This window comes from Falco biarmicus, chromosome 8, assembly GCF_023638135.1.
Source record: "Falco biarmicus isolate bFalBia1 chromosome 8, bFalBia1.pri, whole genome shotgun sequence".
NCBI classification, from domain to species: domain Eukaryota; kingdom Metazoa; phylum Chordata; class Aves; order Falconiformes; family Falconidae; genus Falco; species Falco biarmicus.
In genome coordinates, this window is record NC_079295.1 from 16,657,011 (window position 1) to 16,678,007 (window position 20,997).

Consider the following 20,997-nt stretch of genomic DNA (forward strand, 5'->3'; position numbering starts at 1 on the left):
TACAGATTAAATCTACTTTAATACGACTACTGGTTGAGTTAGAAAAAGTACCCAAGAGAGGTATGCGGTTAAAAATGTGGAAGGTAACAAACCCTGGATGTAAAATTCCTTGGCTGAGTCAGCATGGCACCAGCATGATTCCCCCTGAAACCCTTGTTCAGAGCATCACTGCTGGCACTTTTAGCCCCCTGTTTTACTTGCTCTTAGCTTCTCTTAGACACGGTTATCCAGGCTTCCTCCTTTGGTGAGGTTACCAGCTCATATTTTGTCTCCATGACTTGTCCTTTCACTGGATGGAGATGCAGTTTCCTCACCAGGACACTCAGCAGAACTGTAGCCACCATATAGGCAAACCTGAGGGAAGAGGCAGGAGAAAAGAACAAAACCCTTGCTACGATGTAAATCTGAAAAAGGACAACAGCCAGCTTGGACAGATTGTCTTAGCAGCAACAGGAAGAGGCTGAAAGCACCTTCTCTCCTGTCTGCCACAGACCCACACACAGACTTCCTTCCCTATGCTCACCTCAACTCTGGGCACTCCTGGCTTCCTGAAAAACCCAACAAGGAGAGGTTTTTCATGGCTGATTCTTCATTGAATCTCTCTGGGTCAAACCTGTGAAACACAAAATACACTGAGGCCTTCTGTGCAGGCACAGGGTCCTTTCCCTGGACACATGCGCGCGCACACATGATTAAGAAACTGGTGATGAGATAAAGAATCTCACTAATCTCTCTCTAAATCATGCTGGGTAATTTCACACAGATATATGAGGGCAACCGTGCATCTGCTCCATCTATATTCCCGGCTGGTCAGCTGTGTCCCAGCTCGGTCAAAATGCTGATAAACTGTGTTAATGTGACACAGGGCTGGAACTAACATGCACTGCCTCTCAGCAGTGAGTATTTAGGTTGAGCACACAGCTGAGCTGATGCTGCTACCTGCCCTCTATTCCCCTCCAGGGCAAACACAAGTGACTTGTCTCCCCCTCTCTCTCCCTCTGGGTCCTTTCCTCTCTCACTTCCAAAAATATTTCCCTTTTCTCCTTTCCCCTCACCCTTCTCCTCAAGCAGCTGGTGTGTATGTGTTTGTGCTGGGGGAGGGAAGCTGGTGACTCATTCAAGTGAGAAAAGCGGTTTCTAGCATTAGGATGGTGGAGGATGTGAGAAAACTATTATCCAGGGCTGGCATGAGTTAAAACAAGATTTCCATAATCAACTAACCCCAGGGAGACTAACAAAATATCACTCAAATATTAAAAAAAACCCACCAAAACCAAACAGGAAATTTGATGCATGGAAGACAGTTCTCTTTCACTTTCTGCTAAAACTTTCTGCTTATACTCCAGGTCTTTTTCTCCCTGCCTAAACATCCCTGCTCTGCTTCTACCAAAGTGAAAGGGCACATGGGTGGTGATCCTCAGTAAAAGCATCAAACTTATACTCCCTCTGAACTAAAGCAGCAAATTGAAGATGTTGTAAAAGGAAAGAAAATGCAGCAAAAAAATAGGGAGGGCAAACAGCTACAAACAGTGGTTTTGTACAGTAGGTAGGTGAAAGGATCAAGGAGCTGATCTCCTGTCTCCATCACAGAAACACACATCTACCCAGGCCAAACCTCAGTCCCCTTCACCTCGGAATAAACACACTATGTTCACAGCAGTCCTCACTGTCCCTCCCACAAGGCCTCAGCAAACCCTTCCTAAACACAGTGCGCGCCCTGTCCTAGCGGGCAGTCCCTGCCAAGATGCTCATGGGTGGATGCATCAACGCCTGACCCTTTTGTAAGAGCTACGCCTGCAGGAGAGAACAAGTGCTGTTCTAAAGGCTCTATTCTTTCTCCTAAATCTCAGCTGTCTGTTCTTCCCGTCTAGAGTGAGTAACCCACATTTTTTTCCCAGCCCAAGCGAAGTCAGATACACGTTAATATTTGCCACCTGGAGGCCACAGGAAGCTACAGCAACTTTCTTCTTTAACCTCCAAAATAGTGGCCCGGATCCGGTTGTGTTTTCATAGATAGAAGTAATGAGGTAGCATTTCCCTTCCCCCTGAGAAAACAAAGCTTCAGACTGACACATCTTCCCTTGCGTCATTGCTTCATGATGACAAGCAGTGATTCCAAAGCAATTCAAATCACTGCTTCTCTTTCACAAAAAAACCTTAAAAGGAAGTTACCAGCATTTGCCAGGGAAGTTGTGTGTGTGTGTGCATGCCAAAAAAAGGTTTCATCAAACTCTAACACATACACGGGAAGATCATGTCTTAAATCGCCCTGAAATCCCACCCATGGAGACAAACCAAGACCTTCATCGCTTGATTTTCTTTTAGACTCCCTTTCATCTCCAAAATCTACTTAAAGCAGGCCCTGCAGCCAAACAGGCTGTGCTGTAAGATCTAAATAGTATTAATTAAAAAAAGGAAAAAAATGAGCTGCAATAAGTCTTGACTCTACATACTTGTATGGTGATGGCCAAGATGAACTATCCTGCAGCATCACACCAAGAGCATAAAGCACAAGTGTCTGTGAAGAAAATCAGGACACATATGTCAGAGCAAAAAGAAACGCACAATTAAAGACATCTCTGGGCAGCCCTGCTAGATGATGATTATTCTGTAGACTACTCCTATTTCTTCAGTGCATTAAAAAGATAATATTCTATATTTATCTACAGATTTCCATAATCCATGCCAAAATGTTATGATTTTGACTTCTAAGGCCCATGCTACAACTGTTGGTGGTTAGAGAGGGTCTGATCCCATTCCTCTTCTCTTGCTGGCATAGATGTATGGAACACTTTATTCTCTGCAATGGAAGGTACCACTCTGTGTGGGAAATATGGGTGATACAATCAGGCCTGAAATCATGCTCTTCAACGCACAACTGAGCTCACAAGCCCCTTCAAAAGATGATTCAGCCCTGGTGGACCCAGAAGCAAAAGCAAATCTGCTCAACAAGAGAACATGGATTCCCAGAGCCTCTCCTCCAGAGGAACTGCGGGGCAAACTTTGAGCTAAACTGCACTTTCAGATGACAGAGCAGCTGCTCGGGTTCAACAGTGTCCGAAGAAACGTTCTTCCTGCCTCACTGCTCAGTGGGAGGAAGAAGAAACAGCAAATTTCCCTCCAGGAAAGGAGGGTCGCCTAGTGCTCCCAGCAGTGCCCTACCTCTTTGGGGATAGTGTGTTGGTCGACTCTGCCCTCCAGCTCCTGCAGCTGTGCAGCAATGGGCGTAAGCTTTGCTGTTCGCACTGTCTCACACAGGACCTGCCGACAGTATCTGCAACCAGTAAGACCTGGTTAGTTTAACCCTCCCAGAGAGAAGCTTGTCTACATCCAAGTGGCAGCAAAGAAAGCCAAATCACCTGCTGCATTCAGGGTCACAGCCTGCTCCTGAAGCTGCCTCAAACCACACTGAGGCACTTCGTTATTTTTTTTCTGGCAAGAAGGCACAGCATCTTTGCCAGAAGCCTTAGATCTCATTATCAGCTTTTAGGGAAGGTTATTGAAATTTCTCTTCACCACACTTTTTTCACATTTTATACCAAACTCTGCTAAAAAGCATAAACACACCAGCCCTCTTCCTGGACCTCTCATCCATACAAGCAGCAGTGAGAAACCCACATACTCAATACTCCCTTACTGAAATTCTAACACCAGTCCAAACAGAAAAGGCACCCAGTGGCACCAACAGATGCACGAAAAATAAAGGCACACTGTTGACCAGTCATCATTCTGCAGCCCTTTGAAAAGATTATTACATGCTTTCTCTCTAAATATGTCTAACATGAATCCAACCACTAAAATGACTGATTACTTCTAGAAGGCAAACTAGGACAGAAACCAAACAAGACAGTAAGTAAACAAATTTTGGCCTGGCAGCCAGGGCATCGATTCTGTGCTCTCCTCTGCCCATGAACCTAAAGGGTTTCCTATAGACAACCTGAAGAGAGCAGCTTGGTCCCCACGTCTGGAGCCCTACAGCAGATTCTCTCTGTGCTGTGAGTCATCCTGTGGTTTGATGACTTCCAGAAAAAATAAGCAAGTATCTTTTGGATGTCTTCTTCTGGCCCAGCATAGGCTGGGCGTCAGGCTCCAGCCCATGAAGCCCCTGTCCCCACCACATGAGATAACTAACCACCTTCCTCTGCAGTTCCTTCCATGGGACCCACCTGAGCTGTTCGATTTTCTCGTGCGTAATTGGTCCCTTCCCCAGAACGCGGTCCATTTCCTTGTAGAGATTCTGCTGAACATCTTCTGAGGTTGTCAGGAAATAGACTGCCCAGGTACACACTAGGGAAGAAATCAAGACAAGACTGGACCCAGAAAATTCACTTCTTTACAAACTGTGTCCAGTTTTTTACTTCCTGTACGTGGAACATTACTTTTTGACCCAGAAAAGGGTGAGCTCTGTTAACAAGAGGTTGTACTGATTCTGTATGCAGTGGCAAGAGTGGAGGCTGAACTCCTATGCAACAAGAGATCCTGCAAAATAAAGTTGTCTTTCCAATGCTATGAGGAGCTTAGGGAGCTGTGCAGGAGGCTGAGCCACTCAGCCTCACAGTTCTGGGGAAGAGACCACAGAGCCCAGCAAAACCTGGGGAACCAGGGTTATTAGACCAACCATGCAAAAGAAAGACTGGTTTGTCCAAAGCATCAGAAGATTCCCTTCTTTAGAGGGCTTCCCCAGCACATCTCAGGCAAGTGCTCCAGCCAGCCAACATCTGGGGCTCCTGACAGGGAGTGACAAGAACAGTATAGCCCTCTGCAGCAAGCTGGCCAATACTTGTCTCCCCTGCAACTATTTTGTGAGTATATATCTTCAACAGCAGAGTGAAAAAGAAACCTTGCATAGGAAATAAGTGTATAGGATGCAGTTTCCCTAAAGCTACAAGGTAATGTTTCTACCACTCCAAACTGTCTATTCAAGAGAACTATCTGAAATCCCTGAGGATTCAAGCCCCTTAAAATAACAGTCATCTTGGAGTACTTGGAGAGGCTATTCTCTGTGGAGAGTATTATCATAGTTGCCAAATTTACTTTCCACATTCTTTAACACCCAGCTGCACCTGGGAGGTTTTCTTTGGAGTCTCATCCCCACTGGATGAGATACAGGGCCTGATAATCACCCCCCTATCACAACAAATTTTACACAGCTCCGGTTTGTATTTTTATTTGGGCTTTTTTTCCCATAATCTTTGCACAAATCCCAAAGTAGCTTCTTTGAAAGTCTTCCATACATGGAACACACCTATCCTCCAGAAATTCGAAGCAGCCAGTCAGATTCCAGCACTCTGCTTTAATTTCCTTTCCATGTGCCAAAACCTATTTTACAACATGATCTTTGTGGCTTATGTCTTCTGGTGCTTTTTCATCAAATTTAGCATCAGTTGGCTGGGGTTAGAGTACAAGCAAAAAGCAATGGGAAGAAATTCTAAGGTTCACCAAAAGACTGGGAAAGTTGTCAAACACAACTAGCTGTGAGGCTGTGTCAAGAGTCTGATGTAAAAATTAGCTTTTTCTCTACATCTGTAGCTCAGGAGAAAGAGAATGATGAATATAATTTTCTATTAGGCTAGAATAAGTCTCATGTCATCACACACAGTTTTAGACAGCTGAGTGTAAGGATGGAAAGTTACCTACAACCTGTACTTACAGTTAGCAGTGATTATGCATCCTGCCAAGGAGAAAATCATTGTATCTTCCAGAATCTAGGAGATAAAATCTACTTCAGAGAATGAAGTTCATAAGATAAAAAAGAAGTAGCACATTCTCCACTCAAGCACATGAAATCCCTTCAGTGCAGAGAGCAGGAAATATATCTAGAAGACATAGACTGAACTCTCTATAGAACTTCCACTGGAATGGCACATGAGACATGCTTAATATTAACATACTTCTGGTTTATAAAAACAGCAATGAAGCAGTGGCAAGGGAAGCTACCAAATTCTCATGCAATTAAACATTGTAGGAGTGGAAGAAAGAACAAGAAACCCTGCTTTAATAAGGAAACTGACCTAAGATGCAAAAACTTAAATTAATCAAAGGCTACAATGCAATGAGCTGCCCATCTAGCAAAATTCCATTGCTGTGTAATGACATAACAGCCACACAGACCTGCTGGTCACTGAGGCTCCCCTGCAGCAAGGTGTCTATAAAGATGTGCCTGTTGAATGCTCTGCCTCGGCGCTCCTTTGTAATTTTCCTTAAGGTGGATTCCATCTCCATCAGAGCTTTGGAAGCAAAAAGAAAGATTTATTTTAAAACCTGGTCATCCTGAGTGCTGCAGAGAAGCAAATCTATCTCTCCATGCAGATTTTCAGACCAGCTGTCCCTGCTGGGCTCATTTACAGAAGCAGCCCCTGTTACATGTGGAAGGTGGAATCTCCAATTTAGTTGAAAACATAGGAAGCAAATAAGACAGCCTGCCTATAAAAAGCCGTCCTTACAGGTACAACCAAGACATGTACTTTGAGCTGAACTCATGTAAGGGGAAGCCAAATAACAGTCAGTGCTGAACCATCAGAGAACATGTTTCATCAGCCCCCACAAAAAACATCTGAACCAGGTAACACGAGTTGCATGGCCTGTAGAGTTAAAATTATTAAAGTGTTACAGCACCTCCAGCTACTGATGCTGTCCCTTTTGCAAGCATGGTGTAAGAGGATGGCTCTGTGCTAAAGAGTTTGCAGAGAAAGGAAGGTGGGGAACATGCGGGAGGGGTTTTGGCACAGAGTCCACACATCTGAAGATATGTGGGTGCCTAACTCCCAGTGCCTGTTGTGGGAGCTGGGGGGAGTTAGGGACCTAAGTGCCATTGCTGTCCGATTTAAACGACCTACTCAAGACTATCCAGGAATCATGGAGCAGAAGTTGGATATGAAACTCGATTTACCAAGGCCCAATTCAGCCCCTTCGTCTTAGCACCACCCTTCGTCCCTCCCCTCTGCATAGGAAGGCCAGCCACACTTAAACACCAAGCATCACTATCTGGAGTTCATGAAATTGTGTCCTAACACATCATCGTACTACAGCTCAGGAACAGTCCTGAACAGGTGCCATGGGAGAAACCCATTTTAACGGGGCAGTAGTTGTCCTCAGGTCCTGAAACCCACGGCAACTTAAAGGAGGAAACACTGAGTCTGGAAGATTTACAACCAAATCCTTAGTTCTAGATACAAGCTACTTTTCTTTAACATCTTATCAATCAATACTGAAAGGGTTTATTAACAACAAAGAAGACAGGACAACTGAAAAATAGAATAACTTACTGTGAAATCTATGAGAAACAAAAGCACTGCCACAACAGACCTGAAAATCATGTTACTTTGTAATAGCACATCAGAGGTTATCATGTGGAAGGAATCCATCAAAGCAGCACCTCTGTAATTGTGTCTTCCAGCCTGTGAGCGAGTGACTGGCAGCGCGTTCACCAAATGGTGCAGCACCACAGGAATGACCATACAGGCCAAACCAAGTGGCTCCGTTTGTCTCCACCTAACACAGTTGCCTGCCTCTAACGGAGGTCAAAAGTGGGTGCTAGGGAACAGAACAGGAAGGGAGCAAGCACACCCTGATACTTCCCAGGATCCTCTATCAGTCTCCAGACTGGACAGACCCAGACCTGGAACTAGAGCTCTACTACAAACTTCTTGTGCAATAGCAGGGTTGTCACTCAACTTCAAACCAACAATCTTCTGCAAGAGTAAGGAGGACACATCTGGTAGCTTATGCCATGATGACCAACTCTGCAGAAAAGCCAAGACAGCTGGACAAATTAGTGCTTCTATATGCTAGCTAATTCTAAGTATTAATCAGAGTGGAAGACTGTGATTTTGGGAGGAACCTACCATCTTTGTAGAGCTTCTTTCTAGTCATGTTTTTGTCAAGGGACCCATCCAAGAAACCTTTCCCAATCTCTGACCAGATCTGAAAGAAGGACAGAGGGAAAAGCACCCATCACTCACCATAAGCTGAGACTGCTTGGACTTTTCTGTTCTTCCCTATTCAGGAAAATGAAAACACCAAAAAAAAATTGAGACTTCCTGTGAATATGGAACTGGTCTCCTCTTCAGGAAACCAAGTCCTATTCCAGATATTACATCTATGCTAGCTAAAATTGAATCTAACTGAAACAACTGTAATTACACCTGTAGGGGAAAAGGCATGGGAACCTTGAATGGGAGGCAGAACTGTTTCTCTCCCACCCTATCACCAGCAGATCTGACATCCCCAGATGTGGACACAGCTTAGGACCTCCTCATATTTTCCTCTCTCCACAATGTCACAGAGCCTTCAGAAGATCTTTGAAAAGGAGAAGTCCCACTAGCATTCCCAGTAGAGTTTAACAGACTTAAGTACCAAACACCTCTCAGCTGCCATTGGATCTGGGTTCCTGATCCCCACAGATCCTTTAGAAACACCTTAGGCTAACAACAGCAGGATCAGCATTAGGATCTTTCTGATAGTTTCAGCTTGGGACAACTGAGGCAGAGCCCTCAAGCTCTCAAGCTTAGTATTAGCTTACTGTTAAAGTCTCAGCAGTAGCTTGTACCAAACTGCACGCAGACGCAAGCTGTGCGCTGTTAGCATGTACAAATGTAACAGGGAGATTTCCTGGCTTTTTGTGACACTTACTGCATCGTGGTGCCTGCGGAATCGGATGACTTCCTGGTCATCTTCAAAGCTGCTGCCCATAGCTGTCTGCGTGACAGACTTCATGGCAAAGCCCAGCATGTGCTGGCAAAGCGGCACGTGTTGTGCCTCAGGGAGAGAGAGCCATTTGGCTAGCAACTCTTCTGACAGCTTGAGAGGGAAGGAACCATTAGTTGGCAGTAATATCAGCAGCCTATTTACCAAACATACCCTGGAGACATTCCCACCCAGTTCCTAAGGCGGACCACACTTCCATGGCTACGGCATGAAGCTACACTCTTTCCAGGGTTTCCTTCCATTGTTAACTTAAACGGTAACATTTTAGCCTGAAATATTCTGCTTTTTCCCAAGGTTTTCCCCCAACAAGCCCTGTCCTACTCTCTTCTTCCCTCTGTCACAGAAGAAACCTTAAAACCTTTAATACTAGTAGCTCCAAACTGAGCAAAGAGATCATATTCTGGCTGCTGGACTGAGTCAACAGAACAGTTCTTCACCTGTTTGTGGTCCCAATAGCTGATTCCTTGCTCCTCCTTCTTGTCCTGGGAAATAAATCTAGAATCCAGGTGCTCCACCTTTATCTGCATCTGGTATCTTAGCACAAAAAGCCACCAAACCCAGCCCTTCCCCCTAACCCACCGGAGCTAAGAGAAACCAAATATTCACACCATGCTGGAATGGGCAGAGGCTGTTTGCTGTCTCAGATGGCTTATAGTTTCAGCACTAATTTGAATGCAGCTCCTTTATCCTAGTGATCGTCCTCACTAAACTTTCCCATGAGCCACACAGGGCTTCTCTGCTGTACAAGGGCAGTTACGCACCTTCTGGATGAGAGCAAAGTTACTTTGCAAGCACTTGGTCACACCACTTTCATACAGCTTTCTCCTCGTGTGGCTCTCTCCTGTATCCCTATTCAGGCTGGACTGGTACCTCAAGAGGGACTTCAGCATCGTCTCAAAGGGATCCACTGAAAGCAAAGAAAGAAAACACCACACAAAAGTCAGGCAGTCACACCACACGGGGATGATGAAAACAGCAACCTCTTTAACCGGGTGCTGCTACTTCTGGGCAGCAAGCAAGGCATAGCTTCTTCCCCCAGGAACAGTCTCTTCGGACTGTCAAGCTTCTCTTGCTTAGCGTGGGCTGGGACCTCAATAAGCTCTCTCCTGTGTGGCAGGGTACCACCCTGCGATCAGCTCCCCCTGCAGAGGCTGCCTGCTGGCTCTACCAAGTAATTCTTTAGTAACAATGCCTTGGAAGCTTGTTCCCAGCTTGCCAGTTCCCAGCTGGTTGTGCCACTGACTCGGTGACAATGGGAAGAGTGGCATGCTCCTTCCCCTTCTCCCGCAGCCTCATCTGCAGCCCCTCTAGCACATTGCCCCTTGACATCAGGTGCGCCCTCCTGCCCTGACCATGGCTATGCACTCAAGATGTACCAGCTCGCATGCGAGACTTAGCCAGAGATTGCTCTCTGCCCTCCTTACCTGGCTTCACAGCAAACCTCACTGGGCACCCTACTGCTCCTGCGTGATTCCTCTTGCATGCACCGAGTTCCCTGCTGATGAGCTCTGCCCACACTAACACCCACCTCTCAGTCGGGGCTGCCTCCGGCAGAGAAGCTCTTACAGAGAACGGTACCCCACTAAGCTACAGAACACTTCCTACTTCTGTTACCTTACTTTCTATCTTCCTTCTGCACAGACACTTGCAACACCGTACAAACTAGACACAAGCACTTATCCTCCATCTTCCGTACCCGTGGCTCACTTCAGTTAGATCTTTAAATCTGAATTTCACCACCAGGGCCTCTACTTATTAAATTTGCTAAAGTGTATTAGGTGCCAATGCAAAGCTGTGCCATGAAGCATGGCATACGCGTTTCTCTTTCTGAAAACTTTCCTGTGGGTCTTGCAGAATGGGCAGAATCTTTAAGGAACTATCTGGAAGCAGCAATCAGGGGGTTTTCAAGAGGAATATTTCAACTGTTTATCACAATCTGTTATTTCTCCCAGATAGAAAGGGAAACCCCTGAGGCATCAGAAGACATCAGGGCTGGGCTAGACACATATGACTATCAGCTGTGGATGCATCTAGGCTTCCCAGCAGAGACTGGGGCCTCATTGTGCTACTGGACAAACATACAAGCAGAGATAATTCCCACCTGTAGAGGACTTACTACCTAATGACACAAAAGCAGCTAATGAGGCCAGAGGCATAAATATGGTAAACTTTCCTAAATGCTTTTCTCTCACACCATTTCGCTTCCCATGTTTTTAAAGTTCTGCATCTCACGCTCTCCCCAACTTTAAATGACAAGTATGTGCATGTGTCTTTTGGCACAGCAGATGGTACCTGTGGCTCTCCATGTGGAGCAGGCTGCTATGTGACTCTGGCTGCTGCTGACAATTCCTCCTCCAAGGTACTTTGCCATGGAGTGGCTGCTGCTATTCATGCCACGCTTCCCTGCTGACTGGCCCTGGCAGAGCTAGGCACAGTACTAGGGTAGCCAAAAAGACACATGGCTGTCGGTAAAGCCCACACAGCAAATCTGGCAAGCAGAGGCACTGGAGAGGCTAGACGATGCTTAGCACCATCACCTGCAGAAACTGCGAAGTTCTCCTGGTGTGTATGAAAGAAAACTGCTGGATCAGCCATGGGCTCCAATGTTTTCTCCCCTGTCCCTAACGCAAGCTGGCAGCCCCATGCCACTAAAACACCCTCTGTTACGAACTCAGGACTGCAGAGCCCAAGCTGCCCTTTGCTGAGGGCTGGCCCTGCCTCACAGTGTTTGGGAATGGCTATTTCTCCACAGGTGCAGGAGGCTAGTGACTCCACAAGGCACAAACCACTTCTTGGAGACAGGGCTCAGTCCTACTAACGCTTCCACGGACTTCTCCCTTTGCCCTTGTCTTGAAAACACCTCAAGGGTTACACTTTCAGTCCTCTTAGTGAAGCATCTCAAAATTTCAGCTGTTCCTTCTACTTACAAGGAAAGCTTCTTCATCACAAGAGCATCAGAGTGCTATCCTGGACACCCTTGTAAGTAAATATAGAGAAAAGATCTAACTCTGGATAGTCAAGACAGATGCCAAGCAGAACTGAACATCAGAGACGGAAAGGACCTCTGAAGCTGCACAGTACAAACACAGAACAGCAACAAAGCTGTCCGGCTCAAACAGGCCACGACCCATAGCTCCATCTTCAGCATTCAGGGTGCTTCAGGTTCGCTGGCCCAACACAAAAGGTGACATCAACTCATAGGAGTGTTCCAAGTGGGTCTGTGAACCCACTGATGCCGGCAGTCCTGAACTCGTCTGGACTCGCCCGGACTGCTTCCCCAAAGCCTCTCATGGGAATCACCAGTAACAGCAGCAAAATTTTACTTCCTTTGAATTCTCCTTGCAAATTCATCTCAACCAAGCTTTAAGGAGGTCATGAAATCATACCAGCTTCAAACATTGCTTTAAGCATGAGAAAAAACAGTCTGCTGGCATGGGGAACCTGTTAATAATTATGAATGCAATTAGTCCAACTTCAAGGCTCTCACAAGAGATGCACTACCAGCACCTCTCTCTCTCTCCCAGAAGTCTGACCATACCTGTGACACAGAGATGTGATGAAGGGAACCTTTCTCTGCTACTTGGAGACAAACCCTACACCTCCAGCTTGGAAACCAACAAGCAGGCACCTACGAAGAACAGCTCTGGCCTCAGGTGCCCCAGCAGACTGAGGAGAAATTGCATGGCAAGAGTTTTTTGGTGGCGTTGGAGAGCCACGACTTGGATATGAGCCAGTTCACAGTGGGCTGTCTCCTGCCCCACAGCACTGTGTGCACAGAAGAGATGTGTGCAAGACCAGGCCTCCAACAAAACTACAAGCTGCCTAGAGCCAGTTTGTGGCTGAGAGCTACCACTTATAACCACTCACCATGAAATGGTAGAGGAAGCAAGTGTTTTGCTACAACCACTCAGCTAAGCTACTACATGTTGTTTATACCTGAAACCTCCAGGAAAAACAGTAAGATTCCTCACCTCTAATAAAGTTTGAGCACTTCTGACAAGCATCAGTGCTAAAAGGAAAGCACTGATACAACTAACATCGCTGCTTTTTCAGGTCTGAGTTCAGTACAGATCATGAGAACCCTCCTTCTTAAACCTGCCACTGCTGCCTTTAGAAGGAGCCGCCATAAGCTCCTCCATCTGTGGGGCAGAACACACTGTCCCTGGCTCCTCCTGCATGACAGGCTCCTTGCTCCTCTGAGAGCGCTGGCAGCCCTTCTTTGCACTTGCTTTACCCAAAATCATGCCCAAGTACAGAGGTCAGAGCCATACATGGGATTCCAGGTCTGGCTCATGTTCATCTTGTGCAATAGCCTAGATGCTTTCCTCTCTCTACAGAAAACACATGACTCAATGTACCCTCTTTTTTTCTACGGCCATGTCATCCTGCAGGCAATTAGTGCAGCCTGCTTTCGCTTCTCACCGTTTCTGCTATCCCAGCCCTCAGGGGTGCCCATCTGACTCTGCTTCCTTGTGCTGACAAGGGGTCCCAGCGTAACACCGTCAGGGCAGGCTGCTAACCTAAGTGGGAGTATTTCACCTCCCCAACTCAGCACTTCGCTTTCCCAACATAATCCAGCCTCGCTCCCTCTTTCACTTCTCATATCCCATTACCTCCAGCTTCAGTGATGATCCGAGTGGCGTCCAAGCAAATTCTGAACTGAAACCCCGACAGAAACACAGTTCTATCACTTTCCTTATCTAGAATTCTAATTACCAAAGAAGTATGGCATGCATTTCCTATTTATCCCCATCCTTAAAAAAAATATGTTTAGCACTTGGCATAGCAGGACACTAGATTAGTCGGTCGCTGCCTGGCTCACTTTGTTTCCTGCATTTGCACTGTATCTGTTTTTTTCCAGTATTTGCGTACTCCCAAATTCAGAACATTTCCGAGAACTTGCCTGCTCAGGGGCCTGTCACCACTGCCCTGAGCTTTGAGAAAGTGACTGTCTGCTCAACTTCCCCCAAACACACTTGAGCGCATCCAGATTTTTCAGGGTGGGTTCCCACCTTCTGGAGTGTTATTGCTATCAGCTGCATTTTGCTGATCTTCATGAACTCCCACTCTTTCCCCAGATCATCACCATTTTTTTGAGCCTGTCATGCAACTGTACAGGACGCTTACCCACCACAACCTCAGCACTAAGTAACGCTGAGATACCTGCCTGTGCCTAAAGGCAGCCTAAAGGATCAGGTCAGACGTGTACAACCAGCACCTCATTCAACTTTGCAAGATGAAAACTGGAAAAACAAGAGGGTAAACCCAAATATCAGCTGCGTTAACTTAAACGTCTGTGATCCCCTTAGGAAGCAAAACACCCACCTAAAATGTTTATATCATAAATTAAAATACCTTCCCAGGACTAAGATTGTCAACTCAGCTACCAGCACCACTGACCACTTCCAAGACTGGAAGATCAATTAAAGGTTTTGAGCACAAAATTCTACACGCAAAAGAAAAACAAAAGTTAAAGAACAACTTCAAATAATACTTTAAAAACCTCTACACTGAACCACACATGGGAGCTATCGCAAACTAGCACAGTAGTTTTCAGACTTACTTTAGCAAAGTTTCCCCTCTTAAATTATATTTCGAACTGCTTTTCAAATGTATGCCAAGCAGCTACAGGACCTTCACCTTGCTGTTTCAAGTGATCTTTTCCATAAACATTTGCCTGTAGGGAGATGGTAGAAGGCACAAGCATGCTCGTTTCTTGATGGCCATTTGACAGCAGCAACTCTTTGCCACTAATACTTAAGTCCAAAGTCATACCTTAACCGCTATTTCAGCTGCACACTGAGCCTCGTTTTCTTTCTACTCTGAACGAAACTCCAGCTCTCTTGGACATAGGATGCCCAGCACGGCCAGAAGGAACCAGTGGACTCAAAGACAAAGCAAAGGACACTTACGCAATCGGTTGGGGTTAATATGTTGTTTCAGGAGATCGATGGAGCCAAGGCTGACAACAAGACGCCTTCCAAACCAGAAAGAGACCAGTGGGCCATATTTCTCATGAAGGTTCACCAGGAACTCATGCAAACTGCTGCTGGCGATGATATCTGGCAGGTTGCCATCCCTGAGGAACACAAAGAGGATACCTCGTCATGAACAGCACTCTCTGCCAATGCTGAGCTTGATCAGTGCTGGGATGGAAATCACTTACTTTTCATCAGTTGGAGCCAGCCCAGGGATACCTGAAGCTTGCCTAGATGCCTAGGGTAAAAAGACACGCATCAACCCCCTTGAACTTCAGATTCTGCACAAGTCCCACAGCTTCCCAGTGGGAGAGATGGATTTTCCACCACAATCCTGCTACGCCACTCGCAACGTTAAACAAGAGCTGGCTAAGCCACGTCTTCAGGCCTCGCGCCTGCCAAGGCTTACGAGGCCGATCGACCTGAGCGCGTGCCTGGCCCACCGGGCACACCAGCATCACCCACCCGGTTAGGGGGTAAATCCCCGCGTACAGATTTCCCGGGTCGGGTTTGCCACGCAGATCTCGCCCCCAGGTTTCGCCCCGGAGACCCGCACGGACGCCGAGCTGAGCTGCCGGGGAGCCGGCGCAGCCCCCCTGTGGGCTCAGCCACCGGCACGTACCGACCGCGGCGGGCCGGGGCGCGGGGGCCGGGCTGCCGCGGGATGGGGCCGGGCGGCTGCCACGGCGGGCCCGGGCTCTGGGCGTGGGGCAGCGGAACGGGGCCGGGCGGCCCAGGGGCGGCGGGAAGGGGCCCAGCGAGCGGCGGGAAGGGCCCGGGGCGCGGTGGGGGACGGGCCTCTCGGCCGCTCGCTGCCTGCCCCCCGGGCCGGGCTGTGCCGTGCGTCCCGGTACCGGCAGCAGCATTACCGGGTAGAGGTAGAGCACGGCGCCCACCAGGATGAGCAGAAAAGTGACGGCGAAGATGGCGAAGTCCAGCATGGCCGGGCCGGGCGGCGGGAGCGGCGGGGCCCCACCCCGCGGGCCGCGGCGGGGCAGGAAGGGGCGGGCCGGGCCGGGCCGGGCGAGCGGGGCCGGGCCGGGCTGCGCGCACCGACGGCGGGGCACGGCGCCGGGCGGCATGGGGGGCCCGCGGCGCCTGCTGCTGGTCTCCAACTCCACCCTGCACGGCGGGGGGTACCTGGGCCACTGCCAGCAGCACATCCAGAGCTTCCTCGGGCAGTAAGCACCGCGCAGGGCCCGCGGGAGCCCGCCCGGCCGCCCCAGCTCTGACCGCCGCCTCCCCTCTCTCCTCGCAGGGCGGTGAAGCGGGTGCTCTTCGTCCCCTACGCCCTGCACGACCGCGACGCCTACGCCCGCACCGCGAGGGAGAAGTTCGAGAGCTGGGGTAAGCGGGGCCGGCCCCAGCGCCCCGGGCCGCCGCAGGGGGGAGGCGGCCGGTGTCGCGGGGGGGCCGCCGCTGCGGGAGCGGGCGGGGCGGGGGGGGTCGGTCCGCCGCGGGGTCCCGCTGCCCGCTAGCAGCTACTCTAAAGGCCCACGGAAGAAATCGTGTTGCGCGCGCTCTGGGCGCCTCGGGGAGGAAGCTGTTTCCTAAACACCGAGCGCGTCTGTACCTGCTCCAGCGCACCGGGGCGCGGTTTGTTCCCTGACGCCTTAAGCCTGGGGTCGAGCCGTGCAACCGCGAGTGTTAAACAAAACCCTTTACTATAACGCACTTCAACCGGCCACACATTTCCGTGATGAACAGCAACTCAGCTTTGCTTCGAGCAAAGGTTTTTCCAGAGCAGCCTACAGCGACACCTCCGCCCAATACCCACCACCATTCGGGATAACCTGTTACCCCAGTAATAACCACTACTCACTGCCCTGGGCAGCACACTTTGCTCCGTTCTTTTGCAGAAAGATTGCTGCCAGCAAACATCCACCTTCTGGCTCTCCTGGCACTCCCTGTACTCAGCGAACCCCAGCAAGGCAAATCTGTCAAAGCCAGACATTTTAACCATTAAAAAAAAAAAAAAAAAATCAGATCAGATATTTGCACCAGTAATGCTAGACCCAGCGGTGGCACATCGTGTTCAGACTTGCAGCCGAGCTGAAGACTGACAGCTTTTTCCTTCTCGTTTCCCAGTTTGCCGGTAATGCTCAGCAGGACTGCGTGCCTCAGCCTGTGCCTGCCGAGTGAAATGCTCCGCTCTTAAGATACAGAGCATGTATATCTGTAAATCAAACATTTCCTTTGGTACAGCTGGATGCAGAAGCCCTGCACCAATGTAGGACATATACTTTATGTTGTAGAGTTCTCTGAAATTTCCCTAGTTGTCTGGCAAGACATTTGGCTTGGGGGGAGGGAGGAATTGAACATACCACATTCCTCCACCGAACTGAAGTGGCAAAGCAAAATACTCTTTCATTTAAGGTTATGGGCTGGACAGCATTCATGAATCTTGTGATCCAGTGGAAGCTGTAAGGAAATCTGAAGCAATATTTATCGGTAAGTTTTATTTCTTGCTCCCTGATGAGGGTTTACATAGGGCACTGGGTTAGTCCTGCTCAGAGCAGGCACTGTAGAAACAACAACGAAAAAATTGGGCCTAGCAATCATTAGAAACTACAGAAACCAGTACTTTGATGGGGAACAGTAAGACCCTACATTTAGTGGTGGGGATGGAAATAGGAGAGATTTGTTAATGGACCTTCACCTCCAGTAAATTTCAGATTATTCATTTGAACAGTACTTCAGTGATAAAACACAATCATCGCAGCTGGATCATCACTTTATCAAGTCTAAAAAGATTCAGGACTACTGGGCTCCAACTGAGCATAGTCCTAATGCCATGCTCCTGGGTATTACAGCAGTGTCCGCTGACAAAGAGCCAGCACCAGTGTTACAAGAAGGACTTGGGGCATGAGCCCAGAGCTTGCCCTGTGACCACTCTTCTGAAGCTTCTGGTTTTACTGCTGCTCAATGCAGGATACTACCCTGAATAGAGCATAGAAATCATTGAGCCTGCCAAGTTTGTAAAAGCTTCGATGAATATTGGCGGTGAGAACATGTTAAATAAGCTGGGCTCTCTCTCTGCAGGAGGTGGGAACACATTCCGTCTCCTGAAAGCTCTCTACGACAACTGTCTGATACAGGAGATCAGGAAAAGAGTTCTTGAGGTAAATGCTACAGGACGCTGGCCAAGTCTGAGTGGCAGGATCTCATGCATAAGCTTTTGTTCAGACAAATCCAAGTTCATTCTGCATCTTTGTGTCTAATATACTTCAAATATTGAGCCATCTCACGCAGCCTGGTGGACTGAGATCTGTGGCCAAATAAGGCTGCCATTAGTCATTGAAGCCTGAAAAGACTTGAGGTCAGCAAACTTTCTAGGGCAGTTTCCCAGATGTGGGACTGCAAGACCTTGGGATGTACAATGCTGCATAATACCTTAGAAGCAAGCTACTCGGTGTAAAATACCAATGAAGAGCCGTGCAGGACATAATGTATGTCCAGAAACCCTGCTTTTCAGCCTGAGGTGTCCACTTTCTATTTTGCTAATAGATACAGACACGTTCAAGTTGCAGTTTTGTGCTAATAAACTATTAATAGAGTTGGATCCATACATGCCTTTTAGTCGATGTCCTGTTGACACTGAAAATGGTGTAATTACCTTGTGTACCTCTTTGATCTGGAATTGAGAGGTACGAGTGCCATCGAGTCCTTCTGGTCAGCAGCCCCCTTCTGGGTGGCAAATCTCATAAGGCACCACAAAGATACACCATCCATGGAGCAGAACAGAAGCCAGGTGTTCCCCTAGCAATATGGAACTGCAAACAACTTCAGGCAGATTTATGCAAGCACAATATGTTTGAAAAGGCCAGCTTCCAAGAAAAAAAGGTTATGTAGCTAGGCCGTCTTAATATACAGAAATTCAATGCCTGTTGTGGGCAGAAAAGCCAGAAAGTGTTCAAGTACCGGTGAAGTCTAGATAACTGTTTGGTTACACTTATACTAGCAGCGGTTCTCTCAAGATAGCTTATTTTTACAATTTGTTCTATTATCCGTATACTTGCATGTTTGTGTGGAATCCTTCCACTTACAACACAGCATATAGTAATACCTGAACTAGCACTAAACTGGCTGGTCACAGTACTGGTAAGCTGATGCTGTGGCAACATTGTACTCAGCTTCAGATGGGCTGCTCTCTTCAGAAGCTAGTTAAAAGCTAGCGCAGGTATTTCCTGTAAATGCAATGCACATAATAAATCTGTCTTAGTAAAGTCCAATATATGTACTAACAACCTTCTAAGTTCTTTTGTGATGGGGTCACAGTGTTATGAGTCCAGGACATCCAACAAGTAGTTCTGTGACAACCATGACTGACATATACAAGCTGTTGTGCACCTCAGAACCTGAATTCTTGTTCTGCTTTTCATCTGTGAAGTTAGCAGTGAGATGTGGACTAAGTGCGATCTGATTGCTAAGTCTCTGAGAATGATATAAGATGCTAAAAAATGCTATAAAATGTAGTTCCTGATTGTAATACTGCATACTAATCATTGCTTTTGTCTTTCAGGATGGGATTCCTTACGTGGGATCCAGCGCAGGAACTAACGTTGCTACCATCAGCATCAATACTACCAATGACATGCCAATTGTTTATCCACCTTCCCTGCAGGCTCTAGGTTTAGTTCCTTTCAATATTAACCCCCACTACCTGGACCCAGATGTTAAAAGCACTCACATGGGTGTAAGTAAAGCATGCCAGAGCTAACACAGTAACCTGGGTGCAGAGGTGCAACAACAATGTATATTTGTGAGGCCTTACAAAGCTATAGAATGTCTTAACAGCTGCTCCCTTGAGCAAGTGGAAATGCTAGTGAGGCAGTAACACTTCGCTCCCTCCTAAGGCTTTTGAGTGGGAAGAGAAGTTGGCAACAGTATTACTGAGAGCGGAACAAAGTGTTTTCACAAACAGCAGCTTTGCAATGTCTAAAATACTGTTGCTTCATACCTAGGCATGGAATTGGGCCTGGGGCAGGGGGATGGCACAGGGAAAGATAAACTTCAAATGTGCAATCCATGTGTTTCGGGAAAGTCCTGCCATAGTCTATCTCGCCTGCTGCTTGAGGAGACCCAACTTAAACATACATTACGAGGCTTAAATATCTAAAGGAATATCTGAAGGAACCATCAGAAGAGATCTTGAGATTGCATGCGATCTTGTATAAGAAACTACCTAGGCACCAGTGTCCTTGCAGAGAGCACACCCTGTAACATCCAGTACTGAGCAAGCACAGGTACTAATACAGCTGAAAGAAAAACATTTTAACCATCAAGCATGAAAGACTAACATCTCCACTATGGAGGAGCTGATTCTTGAATAGCCTGTCAGTTAATTCTTCAGGGAGCAGCTTCTGTGGTGCATGTTTTAATAGCCCAAATGCTTTCCTCCTTGTAGTCAAAATTCCTTCACGGTTAGAGGAAGTATTAAGAATTAGGGGACAACAGAGAGATGGAGGATCAGAGCATACTTCTAGAATTTAGATGAAGTAGGTACTCGTTTAATCAGCTTGTCACTAGATAAGCAGGCAGTCTTTTCCCTATAAATAACTTCCACTGTTTCTCAGAAAAGAGGCTGGAAGCTCTGTGCTGTACCAAGTCCCTGCTGGGTTCCTGTGTTTCCTTACCAACAAATCCTTCTGGTTCCATTTCTTGTAACTACTGTTGCTCAGTTCAGCAGCAAACACCCAGGAAACATGGCAGAACTGTTCACAGAAGGAAATTCTTCAGTGTAATACCTACTTGAGGACAAAAAAGCACATATTTTATCAGTGGAAATTCATGGTTCACTACCCTCTTTCATGAAGGTGACATCTTGGACATTTGCTTCCACCATCTTCCTCAGTGCTCTTGCTCCAAGGTTGAGCATGTGGAGCTAGCATTAAACCCACAAAACAAAACACACAAACCAAAAACACCAAAAAACTGGATTAACTGAGTGGAAGTAAGTTTAAAGGGTTTTGGGGACTGGGTTGGGGACTGGGATTGTGTAAGTTATTTGATCAACCTGCAGCAATTGCTGCTAGTGATGAAGGGTGGAATACATATCTATTAAAGTCAAACCTGCCACTCCATTCTCCTTGAGGGGAAGTGCCAGCTTTGTTTAATGTTATGAAATTGCTTGGTGTCATGCTTGGATAGCTGCAAGTCCTACCGTACTGCCTGGGCAGCTAAATCTACACTCACTGTTGCAGGAAACAAGGGAGGAAAGAATTCGCCAGTATCATGAAGAACCAAACACCCCTCCCGTTCTGGTGAGTAGTAGTTCCCAGTCATGAAGCTCATGGCTCTAAGTATGGTAATC

The 20,997-nt window shown here is 47.4% G+C and overlaps 2 protein-coding genes across 4 annotated transcripts in view; one reads left to right on the forward strand and one right to left on the reverse strand.

Moving 5' to 3' along the window:
- Positions 1 to 15,680, reverse strand: LOC130154311 (cytochrome P450 20A1). Of its 3 annotated transcripts, none has more exons than XM_056350303.1 (13): positions 15,581 to 15,680; positions 14,873 to 14,922; positions 14,619 to 14,785; positions 9,468 to 9,613; positions 8,632 to 8,799; positions 7,845 to 7,923; positions 6,112 to 6,227; positions 5,651 to 5,705; positions 4,167 to 4,287; positions 3,163 to 3,274; positions 2,454 to 2,518; positions 524 to 613; positions 1 to 354 (listed from the first exon to the last, which is right to left on the reverse strand). In XM_056350303.1, the coding sequence occupies exons 1-13, from the start codon at positions 15,623 to 15,625 to the stop codon at positions 204 to 206; spliced, it is 1,365 nt and encodes a 454-aa protein (XP_056206278.1). In that variant the 5' UTR covers positions 15,626 to 15,680; the 3' UTR covers positions 1 to 203. The 3 variants fall into 3 exon arrangements, with proteins under 3 accessions (XP_056206278.1, XP_056206277.1, XP_056206279.1); XM_056350302.1 differs by having other exon boundaries at positions 15,554 to 15,661; XM_056350304.1 differs by lacking the exons at positions 7,845 to 7,923; positions 8,632 to 8,799; positions 9,468 to 9,613 and having other exon boundaries at positions 15,554 to 15,661.
- Positions 15,585 to 20,997, forward strand: part of LOC130154312 (alpha-aspartyl dipeptidase-like) — a 7,280-nt gene continuing 1,867 nt past the window's right edge. Inside the window, exons 1-6 of the mRNA XM_056350305.1 lie at positions 15,585 to 15,865; positions 15,943 to 16,031; positions 17,061 to 17,135; positions 17,727 to 17,806; positions 19,207 to 19,380; positions 20,888 to 20,947. Of these exons, the coding sequence (XP_056206280.1) occupies positions 15,585 to 15,865; positions 15,943 to 16,031; positions 17,061 to 17,135; positions 17,727 to 17,806; positions 19,207 to 19,380; positions 20,888 to 20,947 (759 nt within the window). The remainder of the gene's footprint in view (positions 15,866 to 15,942; positions 16,032 to 17,060; positions 17,136 to 17,726; positions 17,807 to 19,206; positions 19,381 to 20,887; positions 20,948 to 20,997) is intronic.

Bases quoted from the DNA above. Each gene is read 5' to 3' on its own strand.
- LOC130154311 (XM_056350302.1), bottom strand. From the start codon at position 15,625: ATGCTGGACTTCGCCATCTTCGCCGTCACTTTTCTGCTCATCCTGGTG. The intron at 14,923-15,553 runs GTAATGCTGCTG...TTTTTACCCTAG, and splicing joins CCGTGCTCTACCTCTACCCG to GCATCTAGGCAAGCTTCAGG. The intron at 5,706-6,111 runs GTCTGTGTGGCT...TTTATCTCCTAG, and splicing joins GGAGCCTCAGTGACCAGCAG to ATTCTGGAAGATACAATGAT.